The 18,021-nt window shown below is 38.7% G+C and overlaps 1 protein-coding gene across 2 annotated transcripts in view; it reads right to left on the bottom strand.

The window, feature by feature from the left end:
* Window positions 1-18,021, bottom strand: part of jak2b (Janus kinase 2b) — a 52,275-nt gene that overhangs the window by 9,654 nt on the left and 24,600 nt on the right. For both annotated transcript variants that reach the window (XM_079870998.1, XM_079870997.1), the window contains exons 6-18: window positions 17,117-17,411; window positions 16,230-16,346; window positions 15,913-16,070; window positions 15,608-15,719; window positions 14,593-14,779; window positions 13,614-13,738; window positions 12,931-13,065; window positions 12,433-12,520; window positions 12,221-12,354; window positions 12,001-12,139; window positions 8,529-8,680; window positions 8,247-8,397; window positions 7,988-8,124 (exon numbers count right to left, since the gene is read on the bottom strand). In XM_079870998.1, coding sequence (XP_079727124.1) covers window positions 7,988-8,124; window positions 8,247-8,397; window positions 8,529-8,680; window positions 12,001-12,139; window positions 12,221-12,354; window positions 12,433-12,520; window positions 12,931-13,065; window positions 13,614-13,738; window positions 14,593-14,779; window positions 15,608-15,719; window positions 15,913-16,070; window positions 16,230-16,346; window positions 17,117-17,411 — 1,930 coding nt within the window. The remainder of the gene's footprint in view (window positions 1-7,987; window positions 8,125-8,246; window positions 8,398-8,528; window positions 8,681-12,000; window positions 12,140-12,220; window positions 12,355-12,432; window positions 12,521-12,930; window positions 13,066-13,613; window positions 13,739-14,592; window positions 14,780-15,607; window positions 15,720-15,912; window positions 16,071-16,229; window positions 16,347-17,116; window positions 17,412-18,021) is intronic.

Below are 18,021 nucleotides of genomic sequence, written 5' to 3'. Positions count from 1 at the left end.
TTTGTCTGTTGCTCCTGGTCATTTTGTTGATTTTGATGTTAGTCGTCATCTAACCCTAGTGCCCGCATTTAGAGATAATGAGGTAGATTCGTATTTTGGCGATACACTGAAAAGTGATGATAAACTGAAAAGTGCAGTGCTAAGGGTGTACGAGAAGACTGTGCTTTTTGATAGATGGTGTCACTCCAGCATAGTCGCTAATTTTGAAAAACTGTGAGTTGATTTTGATTTTGATTAAAAAAAAATTCATTGCCAGACCGAATTGTTGTCTATTTGAACGAAAAGAGAGTTTTGACTCTTGCCGAGGCTGCTGTCTGTGCAGATGAGTTTACTCTGACTCATAAAAATGCTTTTGTTGTACGTCACAAATTTTATTCTCCGTCCTCAGAGAAAAATGCTAAAATCTCGAAAGTAGGTCTACCTAAGCCCTACTGTTACTGTCCTGTTACTTTATCCTCTACAGTAAAAGACCTGGGTGTTATACTAGACTGCAACCTGTCTTTTGAAAATCATATTTCATATGTTACAAGAACAGCCTTTTTCCACCTTAGAAACATTGCTAAGCTACGTAACATGCTATCAGTTTCTGATGCAGAAAAGTTAGTTCATGCATTCATGACATCGAGACTAGATTACTGTAATGCTTTATTAGCCGGTTGTCCTGCATCCTTAATAAACAAGCTACAGTTAGTCCAAAATGCCGCCGCCAGAGTTCTTACTAGATCAAGAAAATATGATCATATAACACCAATTTTATCATCACTGCATTGGTTACATATAAAGTTCCGTATTAATTACAAGGTATTGCTACTGACTTATAAAGCCCTAAACGGCTTAGCTCCAGTCTATTTAACGGATCTTCTATCGCCCTATAATCCATCGCAGATCACTAAATTCGAGGCTTTTGGTCATACCTAGGATATCTAGGTCCACCAAAGGAGGGAGAGCATTTTCACATTTAGCTCCAAAACTCTGGAATAGCCTTCCTGATACTGTTCGTTGCTCAGACTCGCTCTCCCAGTTTAAAACTAGATTAAAGACGCATCTCTTCAGCCAGGCATTCATATAATACTTTTAATCTTACAGTTAAATCCGACCTCTAGTTCATAGACGCCAGAGGAGAACTGGCCCCCGACTGAGCCTGGGTTCTCCCAAGGTTTTTTTTTTCTCCATTAGGTCACCCGATGGAGTTTTTTTCGGTTCCTTGCCACTGTTGCCTTTGGCTTGCTCAGTTGGGGATATTTAATTTAATTAATCAATCAACAATACTATTGATCAGCATTACCAAACGTGGACGTTTTCCACTAGAAACAAACACTGATGTATTATTTTAATTTAATACTGTGAAGCTGCTTTGATACAATCTGTATTGTGAAAAGCGCTATATAAATAAACTTGACTTGACTTGACTTGACTAAGCAAGTAATACCAGTTGAATCCCGTGAATGTTTTTACTGCCATGGACTTGATCATTTGATTGCGAATTGTCCCTCACTGAAAAATGGAAGTCAGCCAAAAGTGTTGGTTTTGTTAAGAAAATTGGCAGTCAACTTAGTTTGAATATTGATGCCGCATATGATCCTTTTGTGTGTCAGGGGATGATTTTTCTTTGTGGATCTGAGCGAGACCTGGTTCCTGTAACCATGTTGCGGGATACAGGGGCCAATCAGTCATTTGTGTTGGCTAGTATGTTGCCATTTTCTGAGAAAAGGTTTTGTGGATCTGATGTTCTCATTCAAGGGATTGAGTTGGGGGTGTTAAAAAATGTACTGTTACATAATGTGTACATTTGATCCGGTTTAGTAACAGGCTGTGTAAAATTGGCAATGCAGCACAAGTTACCTGTGAATGGCGTGGCCTTAATTATGGGTAACGATCTCGCTGGAGGGAAAGTACTCCCATTTCCAGAGGTCATTGAAAATCCTGTGTATGATTATGTTACTTCCGGTGAGTTAGCATCAGAGTTTCCTTCAGTGTTTGCTGTGTGTATAGTTACATGGGCTCAAGCGCGTAAGTTTGGTGATTCGATTGATATTTCGGATACCTTTTTGGCAGCTGAGGACCAAGTTAAAGGTGAAGTTCACATTGTACAACCTGAGCTATCTGATCCTGAGTCGCTGCCCGCGACTGGTGGTGCTGAACTAGAATCAGCTGATCTGTCGTTGTCCATTAATAAAGACGTGATTTCTGCTGAACAGGAAAAAGACACTACTCTATTGCATTGCAGGAATGTAGCGTTCAATTTGAAGGAGATTGAGAATAAATCGATAGGTTACTTTTGGGACAACGAGGTGTTAAAGAGAAAGTGGACTCCAGCAGGGTCTGATGGTTTAGGTTGGGATACTGTTTTTCAACTGGTTGAGTCTAAGTGTTTTTGAAAACAAGTTCTGAGTGTGGTCCATGATAATGTAGCAGGACGTCTGGGCATTACTAAAACCTATCATTGCATTTTGCGCTATTTTCTCTGGCCTGACATTAAAGGTGATGTGGCGCAGTATTGTCGCTCGTGCCACGTGTGTCAGGTCGTAGGAAAACCTAACCAGATTATACATCCTGCACCACTGAAATTTATACCTGTCATGGGAGAGCCTTTTGCATGAGTAATCTTGGACTGTGTTGGACCGTTACCGCGAACAAGATCTGGACATGTTTATCTGCTTACACTTATGTGCGCGACAACTCGCTATCCGGAGGCAGTACCGTTGCGTTCATTAAAAGCGAAGGCTGTGGTGAAAGCCCTAATCCCATTCATCTCTCCCTTTGGCTTTCCACAGGTGATCCAAGCGGATCAGGGAACTAATTTTATGTCACGACTATTTAAACAGGTACTGTCCCAACTGAAAATTAAGCACATTACATTTAGTGCTTATCATCCAGAGTCCCAAGGTGCTCTCAAGAGGTTCCACCAAACTTTGAAGTCCATGCTGGATAAATATTGTGCCGAGTCAGGGAAAGACTGGGATGAGGGGTTGCCTTTTCTTATGTTTATTGTGCCTGTGAGAGTGTTCAGGAGTCACTAGGATTTGGCCCAGCAGAATTGGTTTTTGGACACACGGTAAGGGGCCCACTCAAAATGTTGAGAGAGAACTGGCTGACTGAGTAAAAATTGGATTGTAATCTACTAGAATAAGTCAGTTCCTTTAGAGAGAGATTGCATAATGCCTGTAAATTAGCTCAGACTGCACTGGAAAGTACGCACGTGAAAATGAAAAAGCGTTTTGATAAGAATGCTGTTTCTCGTTCGTTCTCTGAGGGGGACAAGGTCTTGGTTTTATTGCCAATCCAGGGTGCTGCATCGCAGGCTAGATTCTCTGGACCATATGTCATTGATAAGAAGTTGAATGAAACAAATTATGTTGTTCGGACTCCTGATCGACAAAGAAAAACTTGCGCGTGTCATGTAAACATGCTGAAGCTGTATGTGAGTCGTGGGGAAGATATTGAGTTGAAAAGCTCTGTTATCACTCCAGTAGCTTCGATCGTGGTTGCTTCTGACAGTGATGTTGATGAAGATGGACTGAATCTGCAGAGTACCCTGGTGTTGGGTGGCAGATTGAATAATTCTACCATTTTGGAGAATTTAACCTCTCATCTGGCACATTTATCTGACCCTCAGCGCACTGATATAGTAAAGTTGATCAATTCATCCTCGGAGTTGTTTTCAGACGTTCCTACCCGCACTGAAGTACTGAAGCATGATATTTACGTAGGTGATCATTCACCAATTAAGCAACGTGCTTATAAAGTGAACCCTGTTAAACGTAAAGTTATGGAGGCCGAGGTAAAATATCTAGTTGCGAATTAATTCGCAGTTCCGAGTTTACGCTTTCGTTACCCCGGATGATTTCCTTAATTATAGGGTGATGGCGTTCGGACTGCACAGCGCTCCGGCTACGTTCCAGCGCTCTGGCTATGTTCCAGTGCTTGAGGAGTCAAGTTCAGGGTGATGTTTCAAACTGAAACCAGTTTCAAAAGCCTGTTTCAAACCTGTTTAAGCCTGTTTCAAACACAATGATGTTGTTTATTCGGATACATGGGACGAGCACTTGATAACTTTGAGCACTGATTTTAATCGTTTACTGGATGCATCTCTCACTCTTCACTTGGCTAAGTGTGAGTTTGGCAAAGCGACAATTACCTATCTAGGGAACAGGTGGGGCAAGGGCAGGTTGACCTGTTGCTTTGAAAGTGCAAGCTATTGCAGAATTTGCAGGGGCCAGTACGAAACGTTAACTCGGAATGTCTGGCTATTATCGGGGATTTCGTAAAAATTTCTCAGTTGTGTTGCCTCTAACAAATATGCTTTGTGTGTCAAATGCCTGACTGCATTTGATTCTGTTAAAACCCATTTGAGTAGTGCTCCTGTCTTAACGGCACCAAATTATTCATGTGCATTTCATTTGGATGTTGATTCAAGTACTACAGGTGGAGGTGCTGTCCTTCTGCAGGATGATGAAAATGGGATTGAGCATCCTGTTGGGTGCTTTTCGAAGAAATTTCTGAAACATCAGTTAAACTACAGTACCATTGAGGAGGAGGCGTTAGCCTTTTTAATGGCTTTACAACACTTTGAGGTATATACTGGCTCTAGTTCTCTTCCGGTGGTTGTATATACAGACCACAATCCATTCGTTTTTTTTGTCTCGGATGAAAAACTCAAATCAACAAATGATGTGCTGGTCTCTCTTTGTCCAGGATTTTAACCTGGAAATTCGCTTTAAGAAGGGCAAGGATAACGTGTTGGCCGATGCACTATCACGGTCGTTTAATTCTGAGTAAATCTACTGTATTCTATGTAGATTCTTTATGTGTGTGGGTGTTACGACCTGTGTTTATTTAGCCTATTGTTTCTCTATTGCTCTGTGTTCCTCTTCTCTCCCTTGTTTTGTCTATTTCTAATAGGTTGTCCAATGATGGGGTGTAAGAAAGCCATTGGTTGTCCAGTTAGGGTGTGGTCTCTATAAGGACTAGGGATGGGCATTCGATTAAATTTTCTTAGTCGATCGTCGGGAGAATTAACGATCGACTATCGATTAATCATTAATATTTTTATATTGAAATTCATTATTTCTTTAACTTTTTATAAATTAAAAATGCAATGAAAATACAAAAATACAGTTTGTTTGTCCTCGATGAGATCTTTATTACAAGAAGATCAACTGGGGGCATGTTAGCATGCCCCCAGCTAGCATGTTACGTAGCTTAGCAATGTTTCTAAGGTGGAAAAAGGCTGTTCTTGTAACATATGAAATATGATTTTCAAAAGACAGGTTGCAGTCTAGTATAACACCCAGGTCTTTTACTGTAGAGGATAAAGTAACAGGACAGTAACAGTAGGGCTTAGGTAGACCTACTTTCGAGATTTTAGCATTTTTCTCTGAGGACGGAGAATAAACTGGCAGTGAAACTGGACGTTCGGTAGACTTGAAGATATGCCCTGCGGTGCTCTAAAACAGCGGAACCTGCAGCTGCGAGCCGGCGTTCTTAAACAGAGACCCGTGGCCACTTCATCCGTTTTCTGTGATCGGATAGCTATCCGATCGTGAAAAAACCAGGTGTAAATGCCCTCCGAAACGCATTCGAGACGGATTTAAACCCGATCGCTCAAACCACTTCAGGAGGAGATCTGAGACGCATTCTAGATGAAACTGGACAAGAGTAAATGCATCTGGTTGTTGAAACCACATATGTAAATTTGACTTATCCCAAAAATGCTAAGAAATAAACGTGTGAGAGCGTGTTATAGGCTATATGTCATGTTATAGCCAGATATGACGACGCTACTTCAACACGCATCGCCACAGATGAGCATCTATTCATCAAGCCAACGTGCAAACTATCGCAAATCAAAGTGAAAGTCATTCATCAACACACAATCATCTTCATTAAAAGTAAAGAACCGAAATGATCTTACCAGGGCTGTTGCCGCAGTATCTTGTTGCGGTCTTTGATTTAGAATTTTTCGCTGATGATCAATAAAATGCAGCTCATATCAGTTGCTTTCGGTGACGTGCAACAATTTAAATATGCATATAGTGCAGGAATTCAAGATCGGATTTATATCCGTTTTGCAAAAACACATTTATGTGACCAGGTGTAAATGGAATCGTTTTGATAAATCAGACAGCTATCCGATCTGAGAAAACGCATGAAGTTCCCATAGAACTTCTGCACCAGTCTACTGATTTCTGTTGAGAAAGATAAGCATGTTGACATGATCTGGGATCAGATGCGACCGCAACCTGGTGACAGCCAGTCCAGCCGCCGAAAACACCCGCTCTGAGGGGACTGACGTTGCCGGGATGCACAGGTACCTCCGCGCTAAAATGAATTCCATTGCTTCAAGACTCACACTACGCAACGCAACCTGCATTAGTTTAATCGATAACAAATAAACGTGATCGACGAAATTCTTAACGATCAATTATCGATCGTCGATTAATCATGCCCATCCCTAATAAGGACGCTGATGGAACTCGTCTGGGAGCTCATTGTTGGTTCGGTCGTTCTCGGGTTGAGTGCTCCGGAATCCCTCCTCCGACTGATGATCAAATTTGTGTATTAGAGATGTTAATTAGTTCAAGGGAACGTGTATCTTTCTGCAAGATCTGAAACCGGTCCCCTTATGTCCAAACAACATATTCTACATGTGGAGCGTAGGAGTGTCCTGCCTTGTTTATTTTGAAATTGGTTTGAGCTCTGTTTTTGGCACGGAGTTAGGTAAGATAAATGTATTTTCTTTCATTATTGGATTTGGTTATTAATTTCCCCCTCTTTCTTTTTTATATTTGTTTTGTTTGTTATTTTAGCCTTTGGGACACCCTGAAGAGATGCTCTTTATTTCACTTGTTATTCCTTAATAAATGTATTACTTTTTCTGCTTAGATTTGTGTATGTGTTTGATTATCCACCGGAGTGATTCATTGCTGGGATTCCATTACCACAACCCAACTTTATTTATTACGCCTTTTTAGAGTTTCCTATATTCCCCTAGAGGCAGGGTGTAATAACGTTTCATATGGATTACATCATCTGAGAATATTTGTTTTCCACTTGAATTGGTTGCCAATCGCTTGACATTTCAAGTTTTATATAGATATATTTCTCATGTCTGTGAGGCAAGTATACACTTATTGGTTTATTTACGTGACGCGCTGCAGTTCAGGGAGATCGACACATCCTGTTTGCTTTCTTTATTTTAAAAAAGCACAATGTTTTGTTGTTACTATGAGCGTACACAAATAAAAGTTTGGAATGATGTATTACTCTTATCGGTATGAGCAAAAATGACAAAAATGAGCAAATGAGTATTTTAAGTTGAAGAAATGCAAGTGATCATGCTGGAGCCTTCACGTCGTGCAATAAGCACTTTATATTTCCGCTTCCACACTCCGCACAAACGCATTTATCTAGGTTAACGTTAGAGTGAGTGAGCAGCCATGTAAAGTTACTACTTACATGTTTCAAATGATAAGCCATATTTGAGGTTGATGGATAATAGGCGAATGTTTCGATATCCTGCCTGACATACTGTAACTACCACAAGGACCCGCCATTAACGATCTGTCCCTCACAGACTTCCGACACTTTTTTACTGTGGAGTTTTTTTTTCTGTGACTAACAGACAAATAAAATCTTGGTCGATTAAGCCTCCTCTGGTCGACTAGCGATTAGTCAACTATTAGGATGCAGTTATTGTCTTCAGTGTCACATGATCCTCTAGAAATCATTCTAATATGCTGATTTCTTATTATTGATGTTAAAAACAGTTATGCTGCTTAATATTTTTGTTGAAACCACAATACATTTTTTTCAGGACTCTTTGATGAAAAGAATGTTAGCATTTATTTGAAATAGAAATCTTTTTCAACATAAATGTCTTGCTGAATAAAATTATACATTTCTTTGAAAAAAAACAAAAAACATAAAAATCTTACTGCCCCAAAACATTTGAATAGCAGTTTATATATAAAATAAAATGATCTACCTTGCCAAGCTGCTGCAGGAAAATGAGATGTCTCTCCTCAAACTGCACTGGCTCCTCATTCTCAAACGCTCCAGTACTGAATCCAGATGCTCCTGCTCTGCTGGGTAAAATGTCACTCTCCTTCACGATCTCATAATCTGAGAACACATTTCATCACTCAACATTACACAGCAAGTGCAAGAATGAGCAACAACACAAATAAATTGTGACACATCAAAATGCCAGTGGGACTGGGTGTGTTACATGTGACTGTCCTGACCTGGGCAGAAGAGACTGTTGAGGTCTCGTATGATGGCTCTGAATGAAGGTCTGAATGTTGGCTCGTAGTCCATGCAGTTGTTGATCAGGTTAGCAAGCTCTGTCCACTTGGGAGCAGGTAGTTGGTGATGGTTTTCATAGAACAATTGTTTCTGAATGGAGGATTACAAGAAATGTTCGTCAAGAGGTACGGATTATTTCTTTAACAGCACTAAAACCAAAACAGGATTTTCTAATAAACATTTACTGTATTAGTATACTGTGGACACAAGTATTGCTTCACCTTGGAACTGTCCATGTTGGCAAGTGGCTTTTCTCCTCCGCTGCAAATCTCCCATAAAGTTGTCCCAAAGCTCCATTTGTCTGAGGCAAGACTCAGGTTTTTCGGATCTAAGATGCATTCAGGGGACACCCAGGGGATTCGCTCCACGAGAACTATAAAAATATTTAAAATGAACTTAAATGCAAATATTTAAATCAAATGTGACAACCCATTATCTACATATTAAAGACCCTCTGTGGTGAAAATAAAGTTTTGAATGTTTATATGTCTGTGATTTTTTTAAATATACTTTCAAGTGCAAATTCATCAGTCAACACCATTGCAGAGTATTTTCTCCTGAAACTGCAATGAACCAAAGACGGTCTCAAAAACGCAGTTTGAAATTGGCCTTGTTTTTTAATTCAAAAACATGTTGTAACCATTCCCGTCAACGTGCAGGCGGGCTTTATCATATCATTAACTGCTCTGAAGTAGGTGAGTCTCAAAAGTAGCCAGGTTATACCGGCATATTTTTCTGGTGATATGAAAAATCAGGTACATTTAGCAATATAGCAGGTGAATTACGTAAATTATGTATATTACGATGTTATGATGAACTATATGCCTTTCTCCACTGACTTTCTCAATTGTTCAAAGCATGAGGATACTGATTGTTAGAAGGCAGCTGTGTAACTCAGAGATGGCGAATGGGAACATGGTTTGAGTAACATTAGCAGCACATTATTAGCTGTTTGATAGCATAGTCAAGCCAAGGGCTAATCATATTAATTACCGTTATATCTGACATAGAGAGCATAAAACGCATTACCATTCTGATGCATCGACTTTTAGACGAGCCTGTATAATTTGCTCTTCCGCTTCTTCTGAATCAGTTTCTGGTTCAAACATACTGTATGGCTGGATTAAACCAGTATTTCCATTTGCCATTGTGCAGCGTTTATTACAGTAAAGTTGATGAGTGGATCAGGTATTCTGAGCTGGTGCGAGTGAGTGGAGGCGGGGATAATTTGCATGTTCATTGATCTACGTATACTAAATGAAGCAAGGGTGTGGAGTAATCTTCAAGCTTTTTTAAAGGCATGAATTATTTTCACAAAAAAAAAATTAAACGTAATTTTGGTGATCAAAGAAAAGTTTTAAGGGATCAGGCAAATAAGCTCCCATTTGGCCTAATTTAATTTTGTTAAATAAAGTTAATTTAATTTAGTAAATATAAGCAGTTTAATGGTACATGACATGTAAGTGGTTTCATTTCAAGTTATCATTATATTGGTCATCGGCTATTAAAACAACCCACATTTGTTTACCACACCACTATTTAACAGAATGCTTTTGGACCTTATTAACAACAAATCTTAAAAGGGATAGCCCAAAATTAAAATTCAGTAATCACCCTCATATCATTCCCAATAATGTCTCTGTGTTTTTTGTTGTTTTGGGCCCCATTGACTTTCATTGTGTGTACAAAAACAGTTAAAACATTCTTCAAAATATCTTCTTTTGTGTTCCACAGAAGAAAGTCTTACAGGTTTTGAACAATATGAGGGTTAGTAAATGATAACAGAATTTTCATTATTTTCATTTTTGGGTGAACCATCTCTTTAATAAGATGACGTCTGCCCTCTACTGGTCAATGTGCATGACAACAAGTAAAATATGCTTCTGCTAAAATAGTTCTAGCACTGACATTCTACTTCATGGTATCTTGTCACCGAAATCTGTTGTATAAACAGTCAACTCTGCATTTTGATGAGAAAAATGTCAAATGGCGACGAAAATGCATCAACTGGAGTAGGGATGTCAATTTTCACAAATTCCCATGATCGATCGCCATATCAATTAATCGATTAATCGTTAGCCGTAATACTGCGATATGCGTCTACTGCAGTGACTATGGCCAACAGCATGCCTGTCTGCAAATGTTGCTCAAAACGCTATGTTCCTCACCAAATCAATGAGAATGGTTTTAAATATAAATAAAGGGCTAGTAGGATTGTAAAATGTTTCGATGTGATTGATAATTAATTTAATTATTTAATAATCAAATATAATTAACTACTAATACAACGTGTCACCAACGCCGCCTCGTATGCGCTTATAATGTGTGACTGTTGTGGACGCGCTCTTCCTGGAACAACTGCACGCGCTGAATGAATCTGCTACCGTTAAACTGGAGCACTTTGCTAGCACATTATTTATCTAAAAGAAACGCATCCTATATGAGATTAATCAGATATATTCAAAATAAACATAATATTACAAATTATATCTGCACAAAATGACGCAAATTCATGCACAAACTGTGAACTTGAACTAAGTTACGCGCCATTCATTCAGAACTACTCATGTTGTGGACGCGCTCTTCCTGGAGCAACGCGACACGGCAACTAAACCCAAATAATTCACGTTTTATTACAGTATTGTTCTCTTTATAATGTTATGTAATATTACAGTCCCAATAGTCATTATTAGTCGTGCACTGCCGTTTGAGCTGCGCGCGCTGAAGCTGACGCTTTACTACAGAGTTAATTCTAAACCAAACGCATCCAATGTGAGATAAATTAGATATAGATAGGCATACACAAAATAAACAGTATTACAACTTACATTTGCACAAAACAAAAGGCTGCGAATACCCACGCAAACTTATAGTCATGATGAAGGTGTAAAATGGTCCCAAACATAACTCCGGCGCGCTCGCTTTACATGTTTCGCAGTTGAGTAGCGCGCACGCGCATGAAGACCTGCTTAATCGATGATCGATGAGTTGTATCGATTAAATGTATTGTCGACAATTAATCGATCGTCGATTAATCGTTGACATCCCTAAACTGGAGTGAAGAGGAGACCATTTCATTCTTACTTTTATAGACCAAAAAAAATAAATAAAAAAAAACCTGATAGTATATTTGGCAATGTATAATATGAGGAAGTGCAATGCTAGAGCGTTTATATAAAAAGGACACGCGCTGCGTTCGTCCAATCAGTGACACTGACGCCACAAATACGCATATTATGACAATAACTGAGGGTTTAGGAATGTACAGTGTGAAATGTCATCTTATGAATACCCATGATTAATTGCTAAACACATGTAAATCATGAGAAGTATGATGTGTGAAGCAAGATAACCCAGGTTTTCGTTGACCCAGGGTTAACCATTTCAAGTATGAAAAGCCCTTTTCTGTAAAATTGGTGGGTATGAACGGTTATTGTTAAATAATTATTTACGCTGATTAGCCCTAAAAAACCTACCGTTTTTCTTTCAGACGTATTGGCAGTTATTTGTTTTGTGTGGAAATATACATAATCATTATTCATTCACTTTACCATAGGGAATAAGCGGAGGGTAGCGGTTGCTTCATGACCAGTTTGAAAGTTCTGTGCCACTGCCACTAGAAGGCCAAATATATAGAGGTAATGCTACAGATTCACACAAGTTCTCCAAAGAGCCTTCATGCGGTTCACTCACTCTCTCTGGGCAGCACTGTGATGCCGATGCCAGGGTCACTTAGTTTGATGAATGGAGGGGTTCCCAACGTCCTGTCCTCCTCCCTGATCAAAAGGATGTTTTTTGCACACACATTCCCATGAGCCAGATTCTTTTCCTCCTGAGTGTGAAAGAACAAAAGCATTAGTCTACTTGGCTCACAATCCACATGGGCTAATCCTGAATTGTTGCGATTTCTTACCAAAAAAAGCATAGCCCAGGTAAGCTGCTTGGCCACTTCCAACTTCCACAGGATATTAACTGATATTGAATTCTTGTTTTTCTTCAGGTATGTGTCCAATGACCCAAACTTCACATATTCCTGCACCATGATGTCTAAGACCAAAAAATCCACAAGCTCAAGTATGCGGTGGTAAATCATTTTGGTCACATGTGAACAGTGTGAACACTTACTCTCGTCTCCGCACACACAGATCCCGTAAGTCAACACCAGATGCTTGTGGGTGAGCTGGCTCATCATGCTGGCTGCCTCAAAGAAAGACTTACAGAGGGGAAAAAAATGAAGAGACTGAAGAAACCACTACATCAGTTAATCAAGCACAAACAAGTCTACTTCCTTTAGTGAGATATCTTGATATAACATGTTATATTAAAGCAGAGGTTTCAACCCTGCTCCTGGAAACCCACTGATCTGCAAAGTTTATATACAACTTGCTTCAGCACACCTGTGATTTTCAAGTGATCCTGAAAAGCTTGAATAGCTGGTTCAGGTTTATTTGAGCGAAACTCTGCAGGACAGTGGGTCGCCAGGATTCAATTCGCTTTTCGATTCAGGGAGTCACAATTCAATTCCAAAATTACTCCAGAATCAGTTGCACACTTCCCCTACATTTATGTGGTCCACTTTGACGAAACTCTCTCTTAAAACAGGACATTTTATCTATATCTTACCTCAGAGTAATTTCTGTGTGCTTTGTCCAAAACTTTGACAATGACTTCAGTCTTATGGGTTTCTCCGTAGTCTCCCTGCTCTTTCCGAATCCCTTTGAAGATCTTGGTGAATGTCCCCTGACCTTGACTCTCACCCTGGAAACAATGTTTCATAATAATATGAAACTTGACATTTACACTACCATTCAAAAGTTTGGGGTCAGTAAGGTTTTTAATGTTTTTGAAAGAAGTATCTTATGCTCAGCAAGGCTGCATTTATTTGAACAAAATATTTTAAACAACTTAAAATAACTGTTTTATACATTATATTTTAAAATGTAATTTATTCATGTGAAGGCAAAGCTGAATTGTCAGCATCATTACTCCATTCTTCAGTGTCACATGATCCTTCAGAAATCATTCTAACATGCTGATTTGCTGCTCAAGAATCATTTCTTATTATTATATTTGTTAAAAACAGTTGTGCTGCTTAATATTTTTGTGGAAACGGTGATATATTTTTTCAGGACACTTTGATGAATAAAAAGTTCAAAAGAAGAGCATTTATTTAAAATAGAGTCTTTTGTTTAACATAATAAACATCTTTACAGTCACATTTGATCAATTTACTGCATCCATGCTCAAAAGTATTAATTCCTTTATAAAAAATCTTATCACATGTATAAGATTAACAGGATGCTTACAAGATCAAGGTCTTCTTTCCTGATTTTGTGGAATACCATCTGACTGATGTTGTGTCTCTGCAGTGAGGGAGACAGGGGAACCTCCAAACCCCGATGACTTCGGCACACCAACAAACTTGACTTCTCTATTTACATCAAAAACACAAAGCAAAAAAAGTAAACCATGAACCCATTATAAAAGGATCAACAAAACATTTTCCAAATCTAAAAGGTTTGTTTTCCAGGTGATATTGTAGAGTTGTAAATTTCTGGTATTCGTATGTCCTATAACCAGGGCTTGACATTAACTTTTTTGCTCTCCAGCCACTGTGGCTAGTGGTTTTCCAAACTTACTAGCCACACAGCATTTTCACTGGCCACAATTTTGACATCGATACCATGGGGGGAAAACTAGCATATATATATTTTTAATATTACCTCATAATTTGGCAGTCGGTATTTTAGGCTGCTGTCGCTTTAAGACATGACGCACAGATCCATTATACTGTTTTATATAGCCAATATACTGCACTTTGTCTTTATGTGCACGCACTTTGGGTGTGAGCACAAAATCTGCGGGAATGATTAAAATCATGCTAAATACGCGAAATCTCTTGCTGAAATTCAAGCCCTGTACCACCAACAATATTCATTCAGAGCAAGTGAAACAAGTGAGTAAAGGGTTTGTGTGTCAACTTGCTGTCGGAGAATTAGAGAGCGAGAACGATCAGCTGGTATTGTGCATCTATTCTACAGAAGAGTTTCAGATATTTCCATATCGATATCTTTGACAACACTAGATTGCATTTAGTTTATTATTTCCGATGCATTTTTAAAAGACTACAATTGAAAAATGTATATTATATAAAATCCAACCCGCCAAAGTGGCTAGTAGGAGTGACTGCATTACACGCCACCGCTGAAATCCACACGCATTTGGCGGGTGTTAATGCCAAGCCCTGCATATAACCATAATGAGAATATCAGGTGCAGTACTGACCTTTGGCCTTTGGTGAACAGCACCTGCTAAACTGAAAGATGACACCATCTGATTTTACGGTTTCCTTCTGGTAGCACTTGAGCAGCTCCTGCAAGCTTCTAAAACTCCTTTTGGTTCCACTAAGATTGTAGTCGCCATTCTCGGACCTGGTGATCAGGCAGTGCTTGTACTCTACATCCTCATACGCCTGAGGGAAAGAAATCATTATGTCAAGAGACTGTCAGGATGTTTAGAAGGACACAGCTGATGTACACCACCGTTCAAAAGTTTTGGGGTCAGTAAGATATTTTTGAGAAAGAAATTAACACGTTTCTTCAGCAAGGATGCATTAAATGGGTTAAAAGTGACACTAACGACATTTATGATGTTACAAAAGATTTCTATTTCAAATAAATGCTGTTCTTTTTTACTTTTTATTCATCAAACAATCCTGAAATAAAAAAGTATCACGTTTTCCATGATAATATTAAGCAGCACAACTGCTTTCTACATTGATATAATAAGGAATGTTTCTTCAGTAGCAAATCAGCATATAGGAATGACTTCTGAAGGATCATGTGGCAATGAAGACTGAAGTAATGATGCTAAAAATTCAGCTTTTGCCATCAGGAATAAATTACATTTTGCAATATATAAAGCAGCTATTTTAAATTGTAATAATATTTCACAATAATACAAATAAATTAAATAATAATTTATATAAATGCAGCCTTGCTGAGCATAAGAGACTTCTTCCAAAAATATTTTACTATATATATAAAATAGACAACTGTTATTTTAAATAAGAATGAATGTAATAATATTTCACAATATTACTTTACTGTATTTTTGATCAAATAAATGTAGCCTTGGTTTCAAAAACATCAAAAAAATCTTACCAAGTCCAAACTTTTGATTGGTAGTATATGAAGGTCGGGATTAGAGTGGAGGAATATTCGATCTTATGTACAAAATGCTACTAATTGATAATATATTATGTTCTGTGTAATTAAAATGGCACTTTGCAAAAACGTACCCCGACTGCAAGAGTCAGGAAGTATTTGTTGAAGTCTTTGGGGCTGCACCGGAGCACAAAGAGACCTCTCTGGTTCCCTGACTTGCGTAGTTTACTGATTGCAAACTCCATTCTGTCAACACAGGCAATGAAAACAATGAAGACGCTTAAAAATAATGCATGAATGCAAATCTTCTAAACCTGAAAAAACTAAATATAAAGCCCCAGAAATGGGGCTCTATAATAAATCGTTTAGAGAAATCTGAACAGAAAACGAAGAGTAAATAAATAGCCAGTCATTCATAAGCATTTCCCGTAGTGCTTACGATATCGGCCCGTGGCAGTAGCTCTCGATGGCCTCCAGCAGATGGGGTGGGACGACATCCTTGCAGAGGTAGTGATGGGCATCTGTGGTCAGTCTGTAGTACCCATCGATTAGAGACACAAATGACAACGCCTCCATTGAGGTGGAAAACACCAGCTCCTGTATGAAAATAAAAATATAAATCTCATTTTAGTGCATGATCTGTAAATATTCTCAAAGATAATAGCAGGAACAAATCCAGTAGTTCAAAGGCACTTTGAGACCCTTTAAAATAGAGTAACAATTAAAGGATATCCCAGAGAGTTACAACAGACTTACTAGAATTTTTCCATCCTGTCTGTTGATGGAGACAATGCGGTTCATGTTGGTTCCCTCTTTGCCTTGTCTGATACTGATATCGACAACTTCCGCAAAATCACAATATGTCTGCAGGTCCTTATGAGAAAGTACAATAGTGTTACGAAATTTCTTTAAATACGAAACCTTTTTAAATTTTGGCATCAGTACAGAAATATTAATAAAACACAACAAGACTGGTATTTCCTTCAGGATATGCCAATGCATTCAAGGCAGCAAAATAATTGTTTTAAATTTCCAGGTAGGTTTAGGTTTCAGGCTTTAGTTCAACATAAATGAAATGCCACATCAGAGCCGATTTGCCATTGTCATGACACCCACGCATCATGCTCAGCTATTTACAATTGCTATTTTTACTGCATTTTTGATAAAAAGCAGCCTTGTTGAGCATAAGAGACTTAATATAAAAATATTAAATACACTACATTTCAAAAGTTTGTGGTCAGTAAGATATGTTAAATGGTTTTTGAATTCATTGTAGAGAGGAATATCAACAATGTTTGACGAACATCAGTGCTGCCTTGAAAACACTATTTAAAAATAGAGTAAGTAAAACACTCCACAGTTAATAGCCTGACTAGACCTCTATTAATCTAAAGTCGGATCTGTTTCACCTGAGGTGGGTAGTGGGTTCTAGAACAAACAGCCTTTCACAAAGAGTTCATAAAGTTAAAGCGGTTTAAACATTTACTCAAATCACTAAAATATATGTGTGACCAGATTGACTTCAATCACACAAGTTTAGATCTTGCTTTGTGTATATGCATGGCCAAGGGGTGAACATGTGATTTTGAAGTACTCATGAATTTGAAATAAAACATTTAGGTTCAACATCTAAAACTGGTTACCTCAGACTGTGTGTCTTTGTGTCGTTCTCGGCACCACTGGATGCCGCGGTCTGCGGAGATGACGATGGTGACCTGCTCGGCCGAGGGCTCTTTGACCTGAAAGCGTTCGGTGTAGAAGCCAGAGTCCAGGGACTCCAGGCTGATCAGGTATTTGAGTTTTAGGTCGCGCGCTGAGGCTCGGCACTGGCTGAGTTGCTGCACGACTTTCCGAAAGCGATAGCGGATGCGCTTCCTTGTGACAAAATGGTAATCCTGGATTCGCTCCCTCATGTCTTTAGGGAGGAAAGACTTGTAACTGTGAATTAAGCAGAGAATGAGAATTACTGTCAAACACCACATTTTGTTTGTAGGATGGATGGAAGTTTTAAAGGTCTTTGTCCCATTTTTGTTTTTATTAGGGCTGTCAATGTTAACGCATTAACGCGTGCGATTCATTCAAAATCACAACGCACATATTGCAAATAAATGTATGCAAATAAATACTGAAGCACGTGAAATTGCGTCATTAATGTAATTTTGCACACAGCCAGATGATCTTAGAAGTCGGGAGTTTATCACACTGAGCATCTACAATGGCGCAAGCACCTGAAACCCTGGTAGGTGGAAATTTCTATTTTAAGCCGATTTCGCTTCTCGGTTTGCGATCAGATCAGTTCCTCTGGGAGAGTTTTCGGTCCAATGATCCAGTAGGAGAATTCATTCAAACAATTAATCAGTCCAAAACAGCACTAATATAAAGAAAACCAGGCTTATTAAATCACAGATAGTAGAGAGAATAAAGACTCACAATGCGTTTTCAGTGAATTATTCATTACAGTATGTGTTTTGCTTTAAAACATGAGCTCGATCATATTCTGTGTTTGTTTCAGAAGAGTGCGAGCCACAAACATCCCACCACTGTATGC

Source organism: Squalius cephalus, assembly GCF_949319135.1.
Source record: "Squalius cephalus genome assembly, chromosome: 5".
Taxonomy (NCBI): Eukaryota; Metazoa; Chordata; class Actinopteri; order Cypriniformes; family Leuciscidae; genus Squalius; species Squalius cephalus.
This window is presented reverse-complemented; position numbering and strand designations above follow the sequence as displayed.